Source organism: Neltuma alba, unplaced genomic scaffold (genome assembly GCF_004799145.2).
Source record: "Neltuma alba isolate B1F8T4 unplaced genomic scaffold, ASM479914v2 tig00012508_pilon, whole genome shotgun sequence".
In the NCBI taxonomy this organism is placed as follows: domain Eukaryota; kingdom Viridiplantae; phylum Streptophyta; class Magnoliopsida; order Fabales; family Fabaceae; genus Neltuma; species Neltuma alba.
This window is the reverse complement of record NW_021636976.1, coordinates 126,683-146,029: the sequence shown is the minus strand read 5'-3', so window position 1 is coordinate 146,029 and position 19,347 is coordinate 126,683. Positions and strand designations below refer to the sequence as shown.

The window sequence follows — 19,347 nt, the reverse complement described above, 5'->3', positions numbered from 1 at the left end:
TATAATGTTTTTGTCTTTATTATTTAACTGTCGACTACTTTTATATAATTCTAAGTAGGGGCATGATTATAGAGGCATCTTCCATATGAGTATAAGGATGAGAATTATAAACAAGGGTACTACTTGATATAAATGTAAACACATGATAGGTATTGAATAGTACGATGATATGCTTTTAAAATGCTAATTATCAGTGAGCAAACATGTGGTACGTGTTACAAACCATAATGTGAGACCAATAATTGGAGTAGATGTCCAACCTTATTGGTTATGCCCACGGATGAACAGTCAAAATCAAAATTGAATAGAAAGATATCTGCGAGTTTGCATGGCCATTTTTGGCACCATTCGCCAAATTTACCTGCACAATAGACGCCAAGTTAAAAAAAACATATTGGGTTTGGTGTGTAGAACTAAATTTGCAGATAAATCTGCCTTTGGGATAAGACTGGGATTCTGGCTGTTGCTGGAAACACAGCAAATCTGACTCACATTATTGCACCTTTTCTTTCACCACTTAATGTTTCCATTGTGATTTATACACACCTTGATGCTCTCATTTGTTACATTTAATACTACTGTTATATTGTTCACAAAGGAGTTTTTGGTCCTTTCAACGGAAAAATCTTAAGAACACTTGTATGCCATTTATCTTGTTTTATTAGATTTCTAGAGGAACAAGTTTAATAGCTTATTGATATCATATCTTGATTTAAAACCAAAAATCCTTTTTAAGATTGTTGCTGCAATTTAATCTTCTTTTCATCATGTACCATACTAGCTAGCTAGAATCTTGTCTCAAAGGCACCTCTGGAATTTGCTCAGGATAATAGGATGCTGCAGAGTTACTTCTCAAGGGTTAAAATATTGTAACCAAAAAAAAAAATCTCAAATCTGTATATTTTGATTATGGTAAAAAATTTTATAGAAAGATTAAAATGGAAATATATATATATTTACTTGATAAGAAGTGGCATTATTCATGAGTCATGAACTGTGCATTTCACCTTAAGCTTTTGTGTAAAGCATGAGGTTCCATAATAAAAATTATTAAAAATTTAATTTTGTTTTATGACCAAAAACAATAAAACATGATTACTCAATACCCTTTAACACTTTTTATGCCGCAAATACCCTTCGGCTTTAATATGTTTGAAGGGAGAATAGGTTGTCAAAAAAAAAAAAACAGAATAGGTAACATGGTTTTGTTGGGTTTAGTTTTTGTCTCTTCATCTGTCTAGATAATTAAACTCTATTTGTTACTTCAAATTACTCCTCGAGTTTTAAATATAAGACCCATTTTATAGTGTAAATTACACTACAAAATGGGTCTTATATTTAGGATGAGAGAGAGTATATATATTATTCCACTCTATATTGAGTTATTGGATATAATTTTGCCTTAATTATTTGTTCTTTAACAAAAGATGTTTGGCCAACCAAAAAAAAACATGCAAAATTCAATATCAAGTTAAAAAAACAAAGGGTCACGTGAAAAGAATGGAAAACCATAGGCCACACACTTAAATTAGAATGTGATGACTCTTCTTTTACGATTTTCCCCCAAAAATTAATGCCAATTAAGGAGAAAGACTTTGCTCATTCCCTACCTACCATATCAATGATTTTTTTTTTCAAAAAGGGTAGACGTCATCAACAACCAACAATCTCACACACACACAAAAAAAGAAGAAGAAGGAAAACGCTGTCACAAAAGCTTTGGAAAAATCTCTATTTTTCCCCATGTTTCTTGACATCCAAGCCACCGACCTTTTTTTTTTCCTCCTGCCACCCCAGGCCATCAACTGATGCATGATAGTTTATAAGTAATAAATAAGCAAATTTCATAAATAAAAAAATTGATTAAAATTAATTAAAAGGAACAAATGTGTGAGAAATGTATTTTTTTTTAAAATATGACTTTATTTATCGAGAAAATGAGCATGAGAAAAAGAGTTAAAAATCATATATATTCAATGGAATAAAAATAAAAAATAAATTCAAATTTTAAAAATGTACAAAATATAATTTATAAAACAAGGACAAGATGCATCAAACGCCCTACAATATTTTGTAACGCATCTAACACTTTGACGTATTTTTTATGAGTGTCTAGGGCTTCCAAATTTTTTTTTTTGTTTTAATGCTGGACACACTAAAAAATATATTTAAAAGTACTGTATGTACAAAAAAATATTTTATAGTACTAAATGTAGTTAAAAATATTTTAAAATATTAGATATACTACAAAATACTATAAGATACCAAATTGATCTTTGAAATGCACCTTAACCTTGTAAAAAATTATAAAATAAAATACCAGAATGTAGGCTATTGAGGAGGGCGGTCAAAGGATCTTCCCTTTCTGACATGACTATGATAAAATCATATCACCATATCACCGGCCAATACGAACGGCGGTGGTCCCCATCTCATGGGGTCAGGTATCCGTACCCACGGTCTCATCGCCTGCCACCAATCTTCATTCGCCACGTGTACTTTCCGTTTTGTCAAAAAGTATCCGTTGTTTCCATTCGATCACTGGGCGTGTCGAAGCACTGCAAGCAGCCAAGCCTGATACCATAACCACTTTGTCACATTTTGCGCTCATACAAGCTTTTTGAAGTGAAAGCGCTTTTAAAAATATTTTGAACATGTTACTAATACTAATATTAATATTAACAATATAGGTTGGTCCTAGCTCCTAATGAAAGGGGCCAGCTACTTAAGCATGAAGTCTTTGACTCAACTCAATCATATAGCCGCATTTTTAAAAAAAAGAATATTCATAAATCTAATACCCTAAATAAAAAAAAATAAGATTAAGGCAATCAATATAAATGGAAAATAATCATAAACACCGATTGCATGTACTACCTCCAATATTTAATATAAAACTTTGTTTGATTTTTATCTTGGTCTTAAAGATAATACCCTAATATATTTTGTCTCTCATATTTATCTATTATTTTCCAAACAGTTCTTATAATAATGATAGTTTTAACCAATATATTTGATAAGTAAGAATATTATTTTAGGAAAAATAATACCTACTTATTACAAATAACTAACTTAACTAATATTTTTAATCTATTCAAATTAGTCAACTAGTTTTTATATTAAAAACCGAATGTAGTAAAAAATAATATCAGGATGTTGAATGTTAGTTTACCCAAAATAATGATAATGCCAGTGATGATGATGTTAATATTTTGCTTTGAAAATGTCATTACTAATGATAAATTACCGGAAACACATTCAATTCAAAGCATATCTTTCTAGTGTAAAATGTGGTTTCGTTTATTCCAATTGTTAATGAATTACTAGTACCACCTGGTAAAAAAAATCGGAAGTTTTGGAGTTTTCGTGGTGGCAGCGAATGCCAACGTCGGCATAACGAAACGGTTTTGTTTGCAAATGCGGCGGGTCGTATGGTTGTCTTTCGCTCACCGGAATCTGCGCCTGCCTCTCTCCCTCCTCCCAAGATTCTTTCTCGAACAACCCACAAAAAAAAAAAATCCCCTATTTATTAAAAAAGGAAAAATTCAGCCTGCAATATCTCACTCCATATATAATCCCTGTCATTCTTCGCTTTTGACTCTACACTCTCACTCTGTTTCAGAAAACCAACAAAACCTCTTTCCGCCATTGATCATGTGAGCTTGAGCTCTCTTGTTTCTCACAGAAATGAGGGGAACCAAATTATCTGAGCAGAAAATTATCACAAGCAAGCTTGTGAGAAATCCGTGCTTTCCGGGCGTGACACCCAGAGTTGTTCGGATTTCCGTGGCTGACGACTATGCTACTGATTCTTCCAGCGATGAAGACGAGAGAGAAGGACGTTTTTCTCGCACGGTGAAGAAGTTCGTCCATGAGATCAGAATGGAAGATTTCTCCAGTTTCATATCTCACAGGGAAGTTAACGGTGATTCCAGGTCCATTTTGAAGCAGAAGAACAGGGAAAGGCGACCTGCAATGGCCAGAAGTAAACAGAGCCTCCCCAACGGGAAGAAGTTTCGCGGCGTCCGGCAGCGGCTGTGGGGGCGCTGGGCGGCGGAGATCCGAGACCCGTTTTTGCGAGCTCGGAAGTGGCTCGGCACTTTTGACACGGCGGAGGAAGCGGCTTTGGTGTACGACATAGAAGCCATTCGTCTTAGAGGAGCCGATGCTCTGACTAATTTAATTAAGCCGCCAGAGAAACATCAACCTATAGTGCTTCCATTAAGCAATCACGAATCCCAAGGACCAGTGAGAAGTCCTCTGAAGAAGAAGAGCAAGTCGTGGGAAAATGAGTGTGTCTACGATTCAAGCAAAGAGTCTCGCGATTTATTATCGTCTTCGTCTTCCTCGCCGACTTCGGTTCTTAGATACAGTGGGGGAGGGTCCTGTGACCCAGCAGGATGGGCCGGCATCGAGGAATCCAGAGAAGAAGAAGAAAAGTTCTTTTTCCCAGATTCATCATCAGAATTTGCATCCAGTTGTTACTCGGACTACGAAACCCCTCTTAGTCCCCTGTTGTTTCTTGAATCCGGTGCGCCTCAACTGATATCTAGCGAGATTTTAAGGGACATTCCATTTCAACTTGATGATGATTTTGAATCTTCCAAGTGGGTCGTTGATAATTACTTTCAGGATCCTTTGCCTCTGAAATGAGAAATCCAAACTGGGTTTACGAGAGAGGAAACTTTCGCTCTGATTAATCAAGCTGGTGGAAGGTTGAACACACACAATTCCTGAGAAAATGCAACTAGTTAGTTGGTGGTGTTCTGTTTGAGGTGTGATCTAGGTCTTTTTGAAGTGTGTAAACAGCTAGCTAGTGTATGACGTTAGTTTTTGCTAAATTTTCTGTAAGGAAGTTTAGGTAATCTTAGAGTTTTGGGATGCTTAGATTTGCAGTTTTGGCCTTTTTCCATGGAGATATACTGCTTTCTTTTGTGTGTAAAGAGCTAGATTATATTATGTGAATTTATTAGCATGACTCTAGTGTTTGTTCAGTGTTTCTTCCGCAATGGAGTTTTGGGTAATCTTTAGTGAGATTCTAATGCTTGATTTTCAGTTTTAGGAAGGCTACTGATTCCAATGAGCCTATTCGTAGTTATTTATTCATTAACTTTTAATCAAATCCACCAAGAATTAAACATTTAATGCCTGTGTCATACTCGATTTGAAAGCTCTCACGTAAATAGAAGGCTCCTAGGTCTTAGGTTTAATTCCAGTGTTCCCCTTATAATTTCATATCTATTCTTTAATTTTAAAAAAATTGTGTTTTATATGTTATGCTTTTGGGCATGTCGTTGAAAATTAACAGAGAATCTATAGGACATCATGTATACTACTCCCTCCGTTCCTTATTATAAGAGACGAATAACCGAATCACGTTGATCAAAAAAACAGTTAAAATTAGTTAAGAACAATGAATGTGTAAAAAGTATAATTTTTTTTCCAAAAATACCCTCATTAATAAGGAGAGAGAGCATGAGAGAGAACAATAGTAAATTCTTAAAAGAAAGAGAAGTGGGAAGGAGAGAGAGTGTGAGTTGGAGACAATAAATATGGGTAAAATAGGAAATCAACACAAAAAAGTAGAGACAACTTTTAAGTGTCTCTTATATTTAGGAACATGCTATAAGCATCAAATGTCTCTTATAATAAGGAACGGAGGGAGTATTTGAGAATATTAATGATGGTCCATTTTTATTAATTACAAAATGGACCTAAGTGTTGCTTATCACTAAATGTGCGTGCTTTGAAAGGTCAAGTGGTTGATAGGAGCCATGGGTTTAGGAATTGAATCTCTGGCTTATGTCACTTTCTTGGAGATACTGATTTTGGTATTTGTGAACCGATAGCTAGCCATGCTTTTGAAGCTAAGTCCCTTTTTTTCCTTTCCTTTCATTATTTTATATATTTTACATAATTTGAATTGAAGGTGGGCATTATTCTAAAGCCATAATTAAAAGGCAAAGAGGTATCAGCCTGTCCCTCTTGAGATTTCCTTTGTCCCTCCCCTAAAGTAACTGTTCATCCAGATTTGTCCCTGTCAGATATTACATTGTGTGTTTGTGTATGTATACCTTTTTTAATCTAGCTAATTCCTTCATAAAATCTTGACGTACAAATATATTATTGGGGGAATGAATTCCACTTCATCAAATCAAAATACGTTAGTTTTCATTTTTTTTTAAATGGCTTATTAAATTAATTGAAAAAAGTTTGGTGCTCATGAAAGCTGAGCAAGAGGGAGGAGATAAGAATGGGAAGGGCATGATCTTTATAAAAAGACAAAGCAGTTGGGCAGGCGTAGCCTCAAGAGTACTAATAAAAGGCTGTGAGAGAGGCATACCAATTTCACTTGGACCCACCCACAGTCTCTCTTTCGCCACTTCCACTGAAACCATTCTAAAAGCCTACCACTACAATACCAACAATTCTACTGTAAATGTTACTTATTCTAAATATTGTTCTTATTACACAAAACGAGTGATGAGCAAATAGAAACAGCATTTCTATATATTGTTTAGTTGTGGCTGCTATGGCCAATTGGGTCAGAATGAACATATTGAAAACCCCATATGGAAGGATGAGAGAAACAGAAAAATGTGAGCCAGAGAGAGCATGTAGGGCATAGGCATTGGATTCTGAAGCCTAGAGATTCAAATAGATCAGAGGCCAGCAGAGTGAATACTTTCTAAAACAAGTATTTGTCTGGTATGACCAAACAAGAGGTGGCTTTTTTGGACAAGTTGCACAAAGTGTGTATTCTTATAGGGCAGATAGACAGCAAAGAGAGAGAGACAGAGACAGAGAGAGCAGAGACTTTAATGAATCGCAGGTAATTAAGTTATATTAAGGTACTGGTTTACAAAAAAAGAGGCCTTGAAACGCCTCACCCGCAGGCTAGTGATGCTGCTATGTTACTGTATTTCTTTTTTTTTTTTTGTGTCTGTGTGTGTATCTTTAGTTTTACTTTACTGCATGCTCTCATATTAGTATTGTCCCTAGCTAGTACTCACTTTCCTGCCTCTTTTGTCTCCTATATCTCTTCATTTGTAATTTCATAACAGTCCCTTGTAGATTATTTGACAATATAATTTCCGGCTTTTAAAGAACATGTGGAGATACGGAAATTTGAATCCAAGGGAAGCTTAATTTTAAATTAAAGATGGGATGGGGTGGGCCATTATGAATTGTCACTTTCCAAATACATAATACCGTATCTACCGTCTGCCTTGGGCCTCCCTGCCATTATGCGTCTCTCAACACTATACACACTTTCTCCTTTTCTGGATTCTTTCGCTCACGTTGACAAGTTTGTTTTTCAGTAGAACGGTATAGTTGCTCGCAGTATGACAGAAAGTCATATGGTAAGCATAATTTACTCAATTAGTGATTTACTTGTACCGATCATGTATTTCAGTGTTTCAGTAAATATACATATGGGGAGAACAAGAAGCAGCATGGAATCACAGATCAACTTATAAGTGCGTTTGATGTTCTGGCATAGTTTATAATATTCTGAGCCACATTTCTTTCTTCTAAGATTCTATTCAAAGCCCATGAAAGCGGCAGGTGATTTGAAAATATCCCATAAACTAATACTCCTAATCCATGTAACTTCCACCGCCTTATTATTCCATAGTGAAGAATTACCCACACCAACATCTAAATGTGCCTCAACATTGCCACGTTGCCCATATCACCACCCTTTCTGAGGTCTAAACCACCTTCCTTCATGGGGCAAATGACACTTGCACCGTCTGAAGCTTTTAGTGCATGTGTGTAAAAGGGAAGTCCCACATTGCTAAAAAGGGTGAACATCCAATTTTATGTGATCAACATGAACATAAATTTAAAAGGAGATCCCAATTTTAAAAAGGTTAGCATATTAGAAGGAAGAGTTTTTTGAATTTATAAACCTTATAATACTAATGAAATTCACCAATATGGAACTTATAATAATACACCCCTCTTGAGAGTCGACATTCCTAATGACTTTACTCTATAACACTTCACTCGATCTCCTACTTGTAAGGATCCTCCGCAAAAGGCCCTTTCCAGTTAACCAACTCTTACTAAAAGTACCAATATGATCAGCATAAGTGTAAAAGAAGAGCCTAATTCTAAAAGATTAGCTTATTAGAAGGGAGAACTTCTTAAACCTATAAATCTCGTAACACTTGTAAGATATCCGAATATAGGACTTATAACATTTTACTTTAGAAGTTTTCATGTAAAAACTATAGGTATTTGAAAGTTTTTTAAAAAAAAACTAATATTGTCTTAGTGATTGTAGATATTGTAGATATGCTGGCAATGTGACCCTAACTATTAAAAATATTAACGGTGATTAGTTTTTTAATGGTGAACATTTGAATTTATCTCTTTTTTAACACTCATAGAGCATTATTAATCCAAAAAAAAAAATCAAATATTCACAATTCTTGCACGAAATACCTTCAAAATAAAATTGTACTTTAATTCTTTTGAAAATAGTGAGCCAGGAAAAAGAGTGGGTACCCACGCAAATATTTTTGGGCACTTTTGCTGAAAATATTTTTACCAAAATTCAAAATTCTTCACTTTGAACTAGCCTTAAAAAAAAAAAAAAGCTTATTTTTGCAGCTTCAGATTTGATGCTTCCATTTCTGTACGTTGGAGGTGTTTTATAGCCATCAATAATCATTAAGGTCAGAACTGATTATACTATATCAGTATACTGATAATAATACCATTTAATATAAAACAGTAAGGTAAATATTCATAAACGAGGGAAGTTTAAAAGAAACAAACTTCAGGATATTCCCTAGATGCTTCTTACCGACCCTCAAAAGCAATGTGTACGAACGTATGCGCACACGCTAAAAAATTTCTAAAATTTATAATTTTTTAAATTATCCATTGATTATATATAGGACAAGTTTTGGGGGCAACACTAAAATACCCTCAAATATGCTAAATAACAAATTAGAGCTGGTGAATTTTAAAATCTCAAATTAGACTCCTTGTGATATTCTGAAATTTTAAAATATTATGAAATGACAACAGTATCTTTATTCTCTGTGACTATTTTCATATAGTTATTAATTACTCTAGTTTAACTATTGATTACTTTTGTTTTCAAAATTCCAGTGACTACTTTTATATAGCTATTAACTTCAAGAGTAGTAAGTAACTAAACAAAAAATAGTCGTTAGATCTCCAATAACACTTAATATATTTTTTGATTTTTGAAATAAAAGTAGTCAACAGTGAAAGTAGAATAATTAATAGCTCAATAAGAGTAGTCACCAAAATTTTAAAAATGAAAATACTCAATCGCAATATTAGAGTAGTCAGTAGCTAAATAAGAGTAATCATCAAAGTTTTAAAAATAAATGTAGTTAATAGCTAAAAAAGAGTAGTCAATATATATATAAATTATCTGGGCTCTCACGACCGATCACAGGAGTTTTGGTGACATGTCATCGGAGCTTCAACCACTGGAAGTGCTGAGGTGGTAATATTTTTTTTTAGGAAAAAAATAGTAAAAGTTATTTGTGTAATTTTATAAGATTTGAAAATTCCAAAATGGTATGGGGGATCTGAATTGAAATTTTAAAATAGGAAAAAGAACTAAAATACCCTCAAAAACACTAAAAGACAAATGAGGGTAAGTGAATTGTAAAATTCTAAATCATACCCTTGATACTATTTCAGACTTTTCAAATTTTGTGAAACGACAATACTGTCCTTACTCTTGGTGACTACTTTCATATGACTATTAACTACTCTAATTTAACTATTGACTACTTTTATTTTCAAAGTTTTGGCAATTACCTTTACATAGCTACTGATTACACAAGAGTAGTAAGTAACTAAACAAAAAATAGTTACTAGATCACTAACAACACTTAAATCATTTTTTGAATTTTTAAAACAAAAAAGTCAATAGTGAAACTAGAAGAATCAACAACGCAATAAGAATAGTCATTAAAATTTTAAAAATGAAAGTAGTTAATCGCAATATAAGAGTAGTCAGCAGCTAAATAAGAGTAGTCATCAGAATTTTAAAAACAAATGTAGTCAATAACTAAAAAAAATAGTCAATACATAAAAAAGAGTAGTCACCGAAGCTCTCACGACCAGTCATTGGAGTTTCAATGACATGTTGTCAGAGCCTTGGCGGTTGGCCACAGACAAGGTCTTAAGCAGCTGAAAGCGCTGAAGTGGCAGTTTTTGAAAAAGATAGGTAAAAAAAATAGTAAAAAGGTATTTGTGTAATTTTATAAGATTTAAAAATTTTAAATAGTACCAGGGGTGTGATTTATGATTATGAAATTCCCCTACCTTCATTTATCATTTATTATTTTTGAGGAAATTTTAGTGTCTTTTTTCCTTTTAAAATTCACCTACATATTTGTCCTTTAATAATTTTTAAGATATTTTATTGTCTATTTTCCTAAATTTTGTTCTTAATTTTTGTAAATTGATTATCAAGTTTACATTTAGTAACGAAGCAAGCATATTATCTACTCTTATTTATAGAGCAGAGAGAAAGGATTTTTTGGTTCTATTTATAAGTTAGAGAAATAAACTTTTGTGCTGATTTTGTTCTAATGGGAATAAAATTAAAAAAATGGGAAAATTTCATTTAAGGACCGCAGAAGAGAATTTATATAATTCAACCTCCAAAATATTATGAAATATTACTGTAGGACCAAGGGACCAAACTAAAATTAAAACTAAAAGTAAGATTACAATAATACCCCTCACTTTTATTTTTTTAAAAAATAAATATTAATGGACGCAACTGTTCCAGCCACCGGAGGTCAAAGATCCAGCTACCGGTGCTCAGGTGGCCACCGCGCGGAGGTTGGATCTCTGGTGGCCGTTACTGTAGCTTTGGTGGCCGGATTTTTTTTTTTAAACAAGGTGGCTAAGGGAAGGTTTGAACCCATGATCCCTTGGCACACCAAAAGTGATGTAACCACAAAGCCAAATAAGTCATTCAATCATGTGGTGCAAATAAAAATGTATATAACAAAACAAACGCAACTTTCCAAGTGTAAGTGAACAAGTGAAATTAGACGATTTATAAGTAAAATTTAATAATTTACAACAAAACTTAGATAATTTACAAATAACATAATAAAATTCACAACCCCAAATGCAAGTGTTTAAGTGCAAATGAGCAAGTGAAATTTGAAGATTTACAACAAAAGATTATGGATTTACAACCCAAATTTGACTATTCATAAGAAACACAAGAAAATTCACAACTCAAAATGTAAGTGTTTGAGTGTAAGTGAATAAGTAAAATCCGACAATTTACAAGTGAAATTTAGCAATTTACAAATAACATAGTGGAATTCACAACCCAAATGCAAGTGTTTAAATGCAAATGAGCAAGTGAAATTTGAAGATTTACAACAAAAGTTTATGGATTTACAATCCAAATTTGACTATTCACAAAAAACACAAGAGAATTCACAACCCAAAATTTAAGTGTTTGAGTATAAGTGAACAAGTGAAATTTGACAATTTACAAGTGAAATTCAGCAATTTATAACAAAAATTTGACAATTTACAAATAACATAATAGAATTCACAGCCCTAGATGCAAGTGTTTAAGTGTAAATGAGCAAGTAAAATTTAAAAATTTACAATAAAAGTTTATGAATTTACAAGTGAAATTTGATCATTTACAAGTAAAATTTGATGGTTTACAAGTGAAATTCAGCAATTTACAACAAAAATTAGATAGTTTACAAATAACATGACAGAATTCACAACTCCAAAATGCAAGTGTTTAAGTGTAAATGAGCAAGTGAAATTGTCAAATTTTACTTGTAAATCCATAAACTTTTGTTATAAATCTTCAAATTTCACTTGCTCATTTACACTTAAACACTTGCATTTAAGGTTGTGAATTTCATTATGTTATTTGTAAATTGTCAAATTTTTATTGTAAATTACTGAATTTTACTTGTAAATTGTCGAATTTCACTTGCTCACTTATACTCGAACACTTACATTTTGAATTGTGAATTTTTTTGTGTTAATTGTGAATAGCCAAATTTGGATTGTAAATCCATAAATTTTTATTGTAAATCTTTAAATTTCACTTGCTCATTTGCACTTAAACACTTGTATTTGGGATTATGAATTTTATTATGTTATTTGTAAATTGTCTAATTTTTTTTGTAAATTGTTGAATTTCATTTGTAAATCTTCTAATTTCACTTGTTCATTTATACTTGGACAGTTGCATTTGTTTTGTTATATATATATTTATTTATTTGCATCACATGATTGAATAGTTTGTTTGGCTTGGTGGTTATATTATTTTTTGTGTGCCAAGGGGTCATGGGTTCAAACCTTCCCTTGACCACCTTGTTTTAAAAAAAAAAAAAATCCGACTACCGGAACTACAGTAACAGCCACTGAAGGTCCAACCTCTGGCGACAGCCACCTGACCACTAGTGGCCAGACCTCCTACCTCTGGTGGTCGGAACAGTTACATCCATTAATATTTATTTTTTTCAAAAATAAAAGTGAGGAGTATTATTGTAATCTTACTTTTAGTTTTAATTTCAGTGTGATCCTTGGTCTTGCAGTGATATTTCAGAATATTTTAGGAATTGACTGAAATAAATTCTCTTTTGAAGTCCTTAAATGAAATTTTCCCTTAAAAAATTATTAAGTTTTAAATAAGAAGTAATAAAATTTAAAATTTTCTAGGAAAACATACTTATAAATAAGATAAAAGGTAAAAGGAGTACCGGTATGCAGACTCGGCGCCCACTTCTTTGACACGTCGTCCTAAACTCCACGCCACGAATCTCTTCCTCCGTTTCATCTTAATTTCTTCTTATGCCACCGATTTCCATGCACATATATATAACGCGAAGCCCCTCGAAGCAGAGACAAGGAAACAAGGCTCTAAGTCCGAATCTTCCGGTGGAGCTGCCAAAGCTTCTGACCGTTTCTCGCAGAAGCTTAGAGGAGCCTTTCATATGTCAAAACGATCGAGTTTGACTTGATTTCCCGCAAAGAATCGATTTTTTTTTTCTTTTGACGAATGGTGGGCTCGAAGCAGGGCTTTCCTTCGTGGATTGGTGCGGCTGCAACCAGGGTTGATTTTGAGGGGAAGGTTTCGTCTATGTCATCTTCCAGTGATCCAAGTGATCATCACAGTGGCTCTTCGGGTGCGCCGCCGCCGAGCCATTCTGATGCTGAATTGTCTTTTGGAGAGAGAGCTTTGTCTGCCGCTGGTGCTGCTTTCGTTTCTGCTATCATCGTTAATCCACTGGATGTCGCCAAGGTATTAGGTTTAGGTTTAATTGACTCTTCAAATTTGTCATTTAGTTTTGCATTTTTCTTTAAAATTTGAGTTTTTTGCGGTAATCGTAACTCTGTCCTTGAAGCAGCAGGATAAGGAAGGAGGGTGAAATCTTCTTTGTTGAAGTGCTGCAGGTGTAAATGTTTTCCAATATAAGACAAATAATATTTTTTTTAGTGTCATTAGGTGTAAATGCTAGAAGTATGTTTGCTTGCGTTTTCTAAAATTGGGGGTGTATGTGGTTAACATTGTTGTCATATTTCTTCTCTTTGATAGGAATGCCCAAAAGATTAGCCATATCTTATATCATCGTGTTTCATTCAATTTAACTTTAATTCTTCTGCCCATCTTTAGTTCAAGAACAGGAATGCTTGAATCTTAGAGGTTTCATTAAGTTTTGTGATAACTTTTTTCAGACAAGACTACAAGCTCAGGCTGCTGGGGTTTCTTATCAGAACATTTGCCGGATGGGATGTGAAACAAATACGGTATAATAAGTAGTTGCTATGCTCTTCACAAAATTTTATTTGAGAAAGTTTGCATTGACAAGTGTATATCTTATCAACTACGGTTGTAAAGCATAGAAGCATAATGGTGTTTGCTTTGAAAATTGATGGTTATTAATTACATGTTTTCCCTTCAGCATTTGTCTGATCATAATTGATTATGCATTTTGCTTCTCTTGCTTCTGTGAGTTCCTCAGAATGATATATATATTTTTTCAATCTTTTTATTCAGAGGGTACCGGATGCAAGATATCCCGTTATGCAAGCATTTTCTAAATCAGAATCAGCATGCCCTTTGGGATGTCACGCTAACCAGTACAGAGGAACCCTTGATGTCTTGTACAAAGTCATACGTCAGGTTAGTGCATGGATTTTCAATATATGTTGAAAAATTTACTTGAACAAATTAAATCAATAATTTCAGCTTTTTTGTGGGATGATGTTACACTATCCAGTACGGAGGAACCGTTGCTCTTTCTTATAGTTCGAGCTCTTGGTATCTTCTAATACCTATGAGTTATTCTTTTGTGTATCAGACAAATAATTATATGGCCAAGGCTGTAAAATCAAGATCTTATGATAGGCCAAAGGGCTAAAAAGAGATTGAATGCAAGACCCTCCGACTAATGACAGAAAACACCTGAAATTTTGCATAGTTGTATAAAATTCACAAGTGTGCTTAATACTATCGTCATATATTAACATCTCAATGCTCAAAATCACAAGTTTCCATGCATGATCGCAAGGCATGCATCTTAAAACTCACTACCCACAAGATTCAAACATTTAAATGATAATTCAATCCTAAAATATCACCAATAATCAATTCCATCCTTATCTTCCATTATCTCGTTGTCATCAAGTTTGCTACTATCACTATTATGTAGTAGAGTTATATCAACGGACCTTGCATGAAGTTTCTGATAATATCAGACGGAATAACCTGCACAAAGTAATATGCCATGTTTCATACATGAGTCATGATGAGAGCATTCCTATAGCTTTCCTACTGTAATAACTACATAGTCCTATTTTTTTTCCAATGGATTGTCAATATAGATTACTACAAGAAGGATCATAGGAGCTAATTTATGCAGGAAGGATTTACAAGATTGTGGAGAGGCACAAACGCAAGTTTAGCATTGGCTGTGCCTTCTGTAAGCTCTCTTTCCCGTATAGGATTTATATTGTTATATGGTTTCTCTGGGGCCTGATATCATTTGGTTTGTACACATCATCTACATCTTGCATGCAGTTATATTCTAATTTTATTGTATTTTTGCTGTCAATTAGGTTGGAATCTACATGCCTTGTTATGATATCTTCCGCAACATGATGGATGACTTTACTACGCAGAATGCTCCAAACTTAACACCCTATGTTCCACTGGTTGCAGGAACATTATCACGGTCATTGGCTTGTATATCTTGTTATCCTGTTGAACTAGCAAGGACACGTATGCAGGTAGTCTCTAATAAAGCTCTAGCTAATTTTTGTGTGGTAATTTGTGAGATATAGGTTATTATGTATTTAGTAATAGGCAATGATGAAAAATGGACGCCCATGATTTATATGAGAAAATCATGACATAGCAAGGAGGTTGGGCTAACCGTCCTTAGGGCTGGATTTTTTTTTCGTTTTTTTTTGGTTGGGGGGGGGGTGTTCAGGAACTGCTGCGGGAAAACACTCTGGATTGGCCTTCAAAAGAAGGGTTCAAACTAGAGGAAAAGGTTATGGCTTCAGTTTTGGGGTTAAGAAAAACAAGGTGCTTTTTGCGTCTCCATTCTTGGGAATCTATTGGCTGCAACGTAAGAGTTGGAGATTTACCTTAAAGCATCAAGTACAGACCATTTTATTTTTCGGAATAAAAGCATGGAAACTATTGCCGACCTTATATATGATTTATCTGGTCATTTTCACCTTTTCTTTTTCCTTCTTTGGTATGTGTAAATCTGGTGCATTGGTTCAGCTATTCTGGTTGACGAGGTCCCTCTGTCCTTGAAACCTCTATTGCTTTACTCCCAATGAATACTTTCTTCATTGAAAAAGCATTTTCTAAATAAACTCGAGGGCTTTGATTTTTATTTATGTTGAGTGGTAATTCATGGTTTTTCATTTGTGCCCCTCTGTTTAGGCATTTAGAGCTACCCAAAAGGGCATGCTTCCTGGCGTGTGGAAGACATTGCTTGGAGTAATCAAACCTTTAAATGGTGCAAGCCTCCTTCAAAACTGTAAGTGCAGCCCCATACTGCTTCCTTTGATGTACTTTACCATCTTTCTGGGGCAATACGTAGTTCGTTTGGTTGAATCAATTAGTGGCTATTTTTATGACATCCTTAACAGTACATGGCTACCGTTTCTGGTGGACTGGCCTGGGAGCACAGCTTGCTCGGGATGTTCCATTTTCTGCAATTTGCTGGCCAACCCTTGAGCCAGTAAGATATTACTGCTTTCTTTTTTGGGTATCTTTTAGTGCATATGCTGAGTGCCACTTTCTTGCAATTCAATTCAGATTAGGAGAAGACTTCTTGGTCTGGCGGGTGATGAAGCAAGTGTAGCCACTATCCTTGGGGCAAATTTTTCAGCTGGTTTTGCCGCTGGGACCTTGGCTGCTGCTGCCACTTGTCCACTAGATGTGGCAAAAACCCGACGACAAATAGAGGTTGTTTCTCAGAACCAAGCTTCCAGAGCATAGATTATTATTCTTGCAAACACCGCCCCTCCACAAACCAAAACGCAGAAACTTAAAGATGAAAATTATAGAAAACGATGGCAAGCACAGGCTATTATATTTGTAAATGTTAAATTTATAGGGCAACCGATCGCATGAGAATACATAGCAAACTGCAGACCAAAATCAAATTCCTAGCGCCATTAGATGAGCTATAATTTAAAGCAATTGTGTGTGTGCAGTGAATTTGTTAGTTATTCCACATTAACATATGACAGTGGGATTCAAATTGAATGAAAATCCACGTACAAGTGCGATGAAGATGGAATTTATGAACTTTGATCATTTTGTTTGAGTAAGATCAACTGGCACATCTGCAAAATTGGTTCGAACTTTGCTCATAGACCCAACCCTTTAATTCCATTCACCTCCATAGTTGATACCTAGTTTTTAGTCTTAATATAAGAAACAATTAGATTGTAGATCATGTATTTTTTATGGAGTTTGGGATAAGTCACTATTTTATAAACAATTTAATAAACAATGTGGCTTTATGTAAATTTCATATTTGACAACCACGGAGACTGACGAGCCTCGAAAAAGTTTGTGAAAATATAAACAGTATGATGAATGTACATGTTCACACACATGTCATCTTTGCTATTTTCCAGAAGGATCCTGAACGGGCATTGAAAATGACAACAAGGACAACATTGCTCGAGATTTGGAGGTATGGCTTTTCAATTGGTTATTGGTCCAATCACATAAATTGACTCCCTTAAAATGCTTTGGACTGACCTTTGTTCTTTGTACAGGGATGGAGGATTAAGAGGGCTATTTACAGGTGTTGGCCCTCGTTTAGGTCGCGCTGGCCCTTCGGTAGGAATAGTTGTCTCCTTTTACGAGGTTGTCAAGTATACTATATACTACAGACATCACACTTCATCATAAGGCTACACATGCATTGATCTTTAAGGATTTCAACCCCATTTGAATGGAGGGTCTTTGATTTCCTTTATGGGGTTAGCTTCAGTAGTGGCTTATATCTGATAAGACAAGCAATCCCAACAACAGAAACCAACAGTGTTTTGACATCGTAAGAAGTCAGAGCAGGCTAGGCCAAATGATTCCCATTTGAAAGCGTCTGATCTCCCATACGTCCCATCACCTTCATTTGCAAAATAATTGGCACGGATGTTATTGTTACACGTGTATATTCCTGCGATCTCAAGTGGCAAAAGATGCTAAACTCGCAATAAATCATTTGTTTCTGGGGAGGACAGAGTGAACTCCCCCGCCCCCTCTCTTGTTGGCTAATTTTGCCTTTAGCTCTATAAATCGTAAGTTTGAGGCGGGTAAACTGTATGATTCCTCAGTGTGGTTGGACTTGTTTGCATTCTGACAACATATCCGTTAGAGAAATAATAAACACCACCATTATCTATGTTTCACTGATTAATGTTTTTTTTTTTTTCAAAAGTTTATAACCTCTCTCTCTCACACACAGTTTATAAACTCCTTGTTGACTGCAAGATGAGAAGTGACGGAGATAGGGATGACAAGTACTAAAAGGCGGATCGATATTCCTATCCCTTAAGGTCTCATTTGGTTTGAAGTATTGAAGATGAAGGGTAAGGACTAGAATTGTAATTGAAAAAAATCATTAACAAAATTTTTAGTATAAGTAATTACTTATTATATGAGATTAGACAAAATCCATAAAAGTGGGATTGGGGAATACCACCATGGTATTTTCCAATCTCATATAAATTTGTCTAATCCCATATAATAAGCAATCTCTCATACTAAATACTATTTTCTCAATCTCAATTCCTATTCTTTATTTTTAATGTTTCGTACTAAACACCACCTAAAAGACTAGAAAAGTGGAACGACCGTGAACTGAAAATGAATAAATGTAACGATAAATTACTACTCAATTAAGAAGTATAACAGATGAACACAAAAATCCCACTGCCGGCAAAATATGGAAGAAAAACTAACAACAGAATGAAAAATAAAAAGACTCCAGGTACAAGAAAATTATCCAGGAGAAGATAATAAAAAACCGCCCACTATGTTCAATCTCTCTGAAGTTCTTCTACGAAGTGCCTAGTGTGAGAACGCATCAAGAGGATGGATGAGGTATGTCAGAACCAGTGCCACAAACATGAGCACGTAAGCAATCCCTTGATCAATTGTGGTACCTGCATAACAACATCAAGAAACAAAATTAATCAGCACGACACTAACAATAATTTATTCTTCTGATTCATGTGGCAAGTTAAAAATTACAGAACTCTACGAGTTCCAAACATGTATGTCCCTGTCAAGATGAAATACAAAAAACAGTGCTGGAAACCGCTAGAAAAGTTCAAAAGTTGAAACTCGATTTTGAGTGCAGAATTGGAAAATCTTTTCTGCCGACAGAGAGAGAGAGAGAGAGAGAGAGAGAGAGATTGGATTGTCTGTATGAGAATTTTAAGTATACAGAATTAGAGTTATTACCATCGCTGGAAGGGCCAGGTGCAGGAGAAGGAGCAGGAGGGAACGATTGGCCTTGAACGATGAAGGGCATAAAAATGGTGAAAACAAGAGCAGAGATGGCCACTATTCCAGCACAACTCTTGAAAAACGCCATGCTTTAAAGATCAAACCACTAAGAATTCCACAAGAGAAAGAATAGAATGAACAAGATTCAAACCACTTGGCTATATGTTGATTGTATGAGCCTCAGAGACTGAAACTCTCCTTTATATAACAATGGAGAAAAGGCGGACGGTGGCCCAGTGAGGCTGTAAATGTGACTGTGCATGTCTGTCCCTCTCTCGTCTTTTGTTGTAATGGGA

The 19,347-nt window shown here is 34.7% G+C and overlaps 3 protein-coding genes across 6 annotated transcripts; 2 read left to right on the top strand and 1 right to left on the bottom strand.

The window, feature by feature from the left end:
- Positions 1 to 3,687: 3,687 nt before the first annotated feature.
- On the top strand, positions 3,688 to 4,653 carry LOC114727832 (ethylene-responsive transcription factor CRF2-like). The gene has a single exon (XM_028914602.1). It carries the CDS (start codon positions 3,688 to 3,690, stop codon positions 4,651 to 4,653), a length of 966 nt encoding a protein of 321 aa, XP_028770435.1.
- Positions 4,654 to 12,910: 8,257 nt separating this feature from the next.
- Positions 12,911 to 17,949, top strand: LOC114727773 (mitochondrial carrier protein MTM1-like). 4 transcript variants are annotated; one of them, XM_028914507.1, is made up of 10 exons: positions 12,911 to 13,303; positions 13,738 to 13,809; positions 14,060 to 14,185; positions 14,925 to 14,984; positions 15,121 to 15,291; positions 15,962 to 16,058; positions 16,171 to 16,262; positions 16,340 to 16,489; positions 17,173 to 17,228; positions 17,314 to 17,949. In XM_028914507.1, exons 1-10 carry the CDS (start codon positions 13,061 to 13,063, stop codon positions 17,447 to 17,449), a joined length of 1,203 nt encoding a protein of 400 aa, XP_028770340.1. In that variant the 5' UTR covers positions 12,911 to 13,060; the 3' UTR covers positions 17,450 to 17,949. The 4 variants fall into 4 exon arrangements, with proteins under 4 accessions (XP_028770340.1, XP_028770341.1, XP_028770339.1 ...); XM_028914506.1 differs by having other exon boundaries at positions 12,912 to 13,303; positions 17,170 to 17,228; XM_028914508.1 differs by lacking the exon at positions 13,738 to 13,809 and having other exon boundaries at positions 17,170 to 17,228.
- Positions 17,950 to 18,456: 507 nt separating this feature from the next.
- Positions 18,457 to 19,166, bottom strand: LOC114727759 (arabinogalactan protein 41-like). The gene is made up of 2 exons (XM_028914481.1): positions 19,007 to 19,166; positions 18,457 to 18,705 (listed from the first exon to the last, which is right to left on the bottom strand). Exons 1-2 carry the CDS (start codon positions 19,137 to 19,139, stop codon positions 18,611 to 18,613), a joined length of 228 nt encoding a protein of 75 aa, XP_028770314.1. The 5' UTR covers positions 19,140 to 19,166; the 3' UTR covers positions 18,457 to 18,610.
- Between the last annotated feature and the right edge of the window lie 181 nt (positions 19,167 to 19,347).

Coding starts and splice junctions, on each gene's coding strand:
- LOC114727773 (XM_028914506.1), top strand. CDS start 13,061: ATGGTGGGCTCGAAGCAGGGCTTTCCTTCGTGGATTGGTGCGGCTGCA. Junction 13,304..13,737: donor ATCCACTGGATGTCGCCAAG/GTATTAGGTTTA, acceptor AACTTTTTTCAG/ACAAGACTACAAGCTCAGGC. Junction 14,186..14,924: donor TGTACAAAGTCATACGTCAG/GTTAGTGCATGG, acceptor TAATTTATGCAG/GAAGGATTTACAAGATTGTG.
- LOC114727832 (XM_028914602.1), top strand. CDS start 3,688: ATGAGGGGAACCAAATTATCTGAGCAGAAAATTATCACAAGCAAGCTT.
- LOC114727759 (XM_028914481.1), bottom strand. CDS start 19,139: ATGGCGTTTTTCAAGAGTTGTGCTGGAATAGTGGCCATCTCTGCTCTT. Junction 18,706..19,006: donor ACCTGGCCCTTCCAGCGATG/GTAATAACTCTA, acceptor GTTGTTATGCAG/GTACCACAATTGATCAAGGG.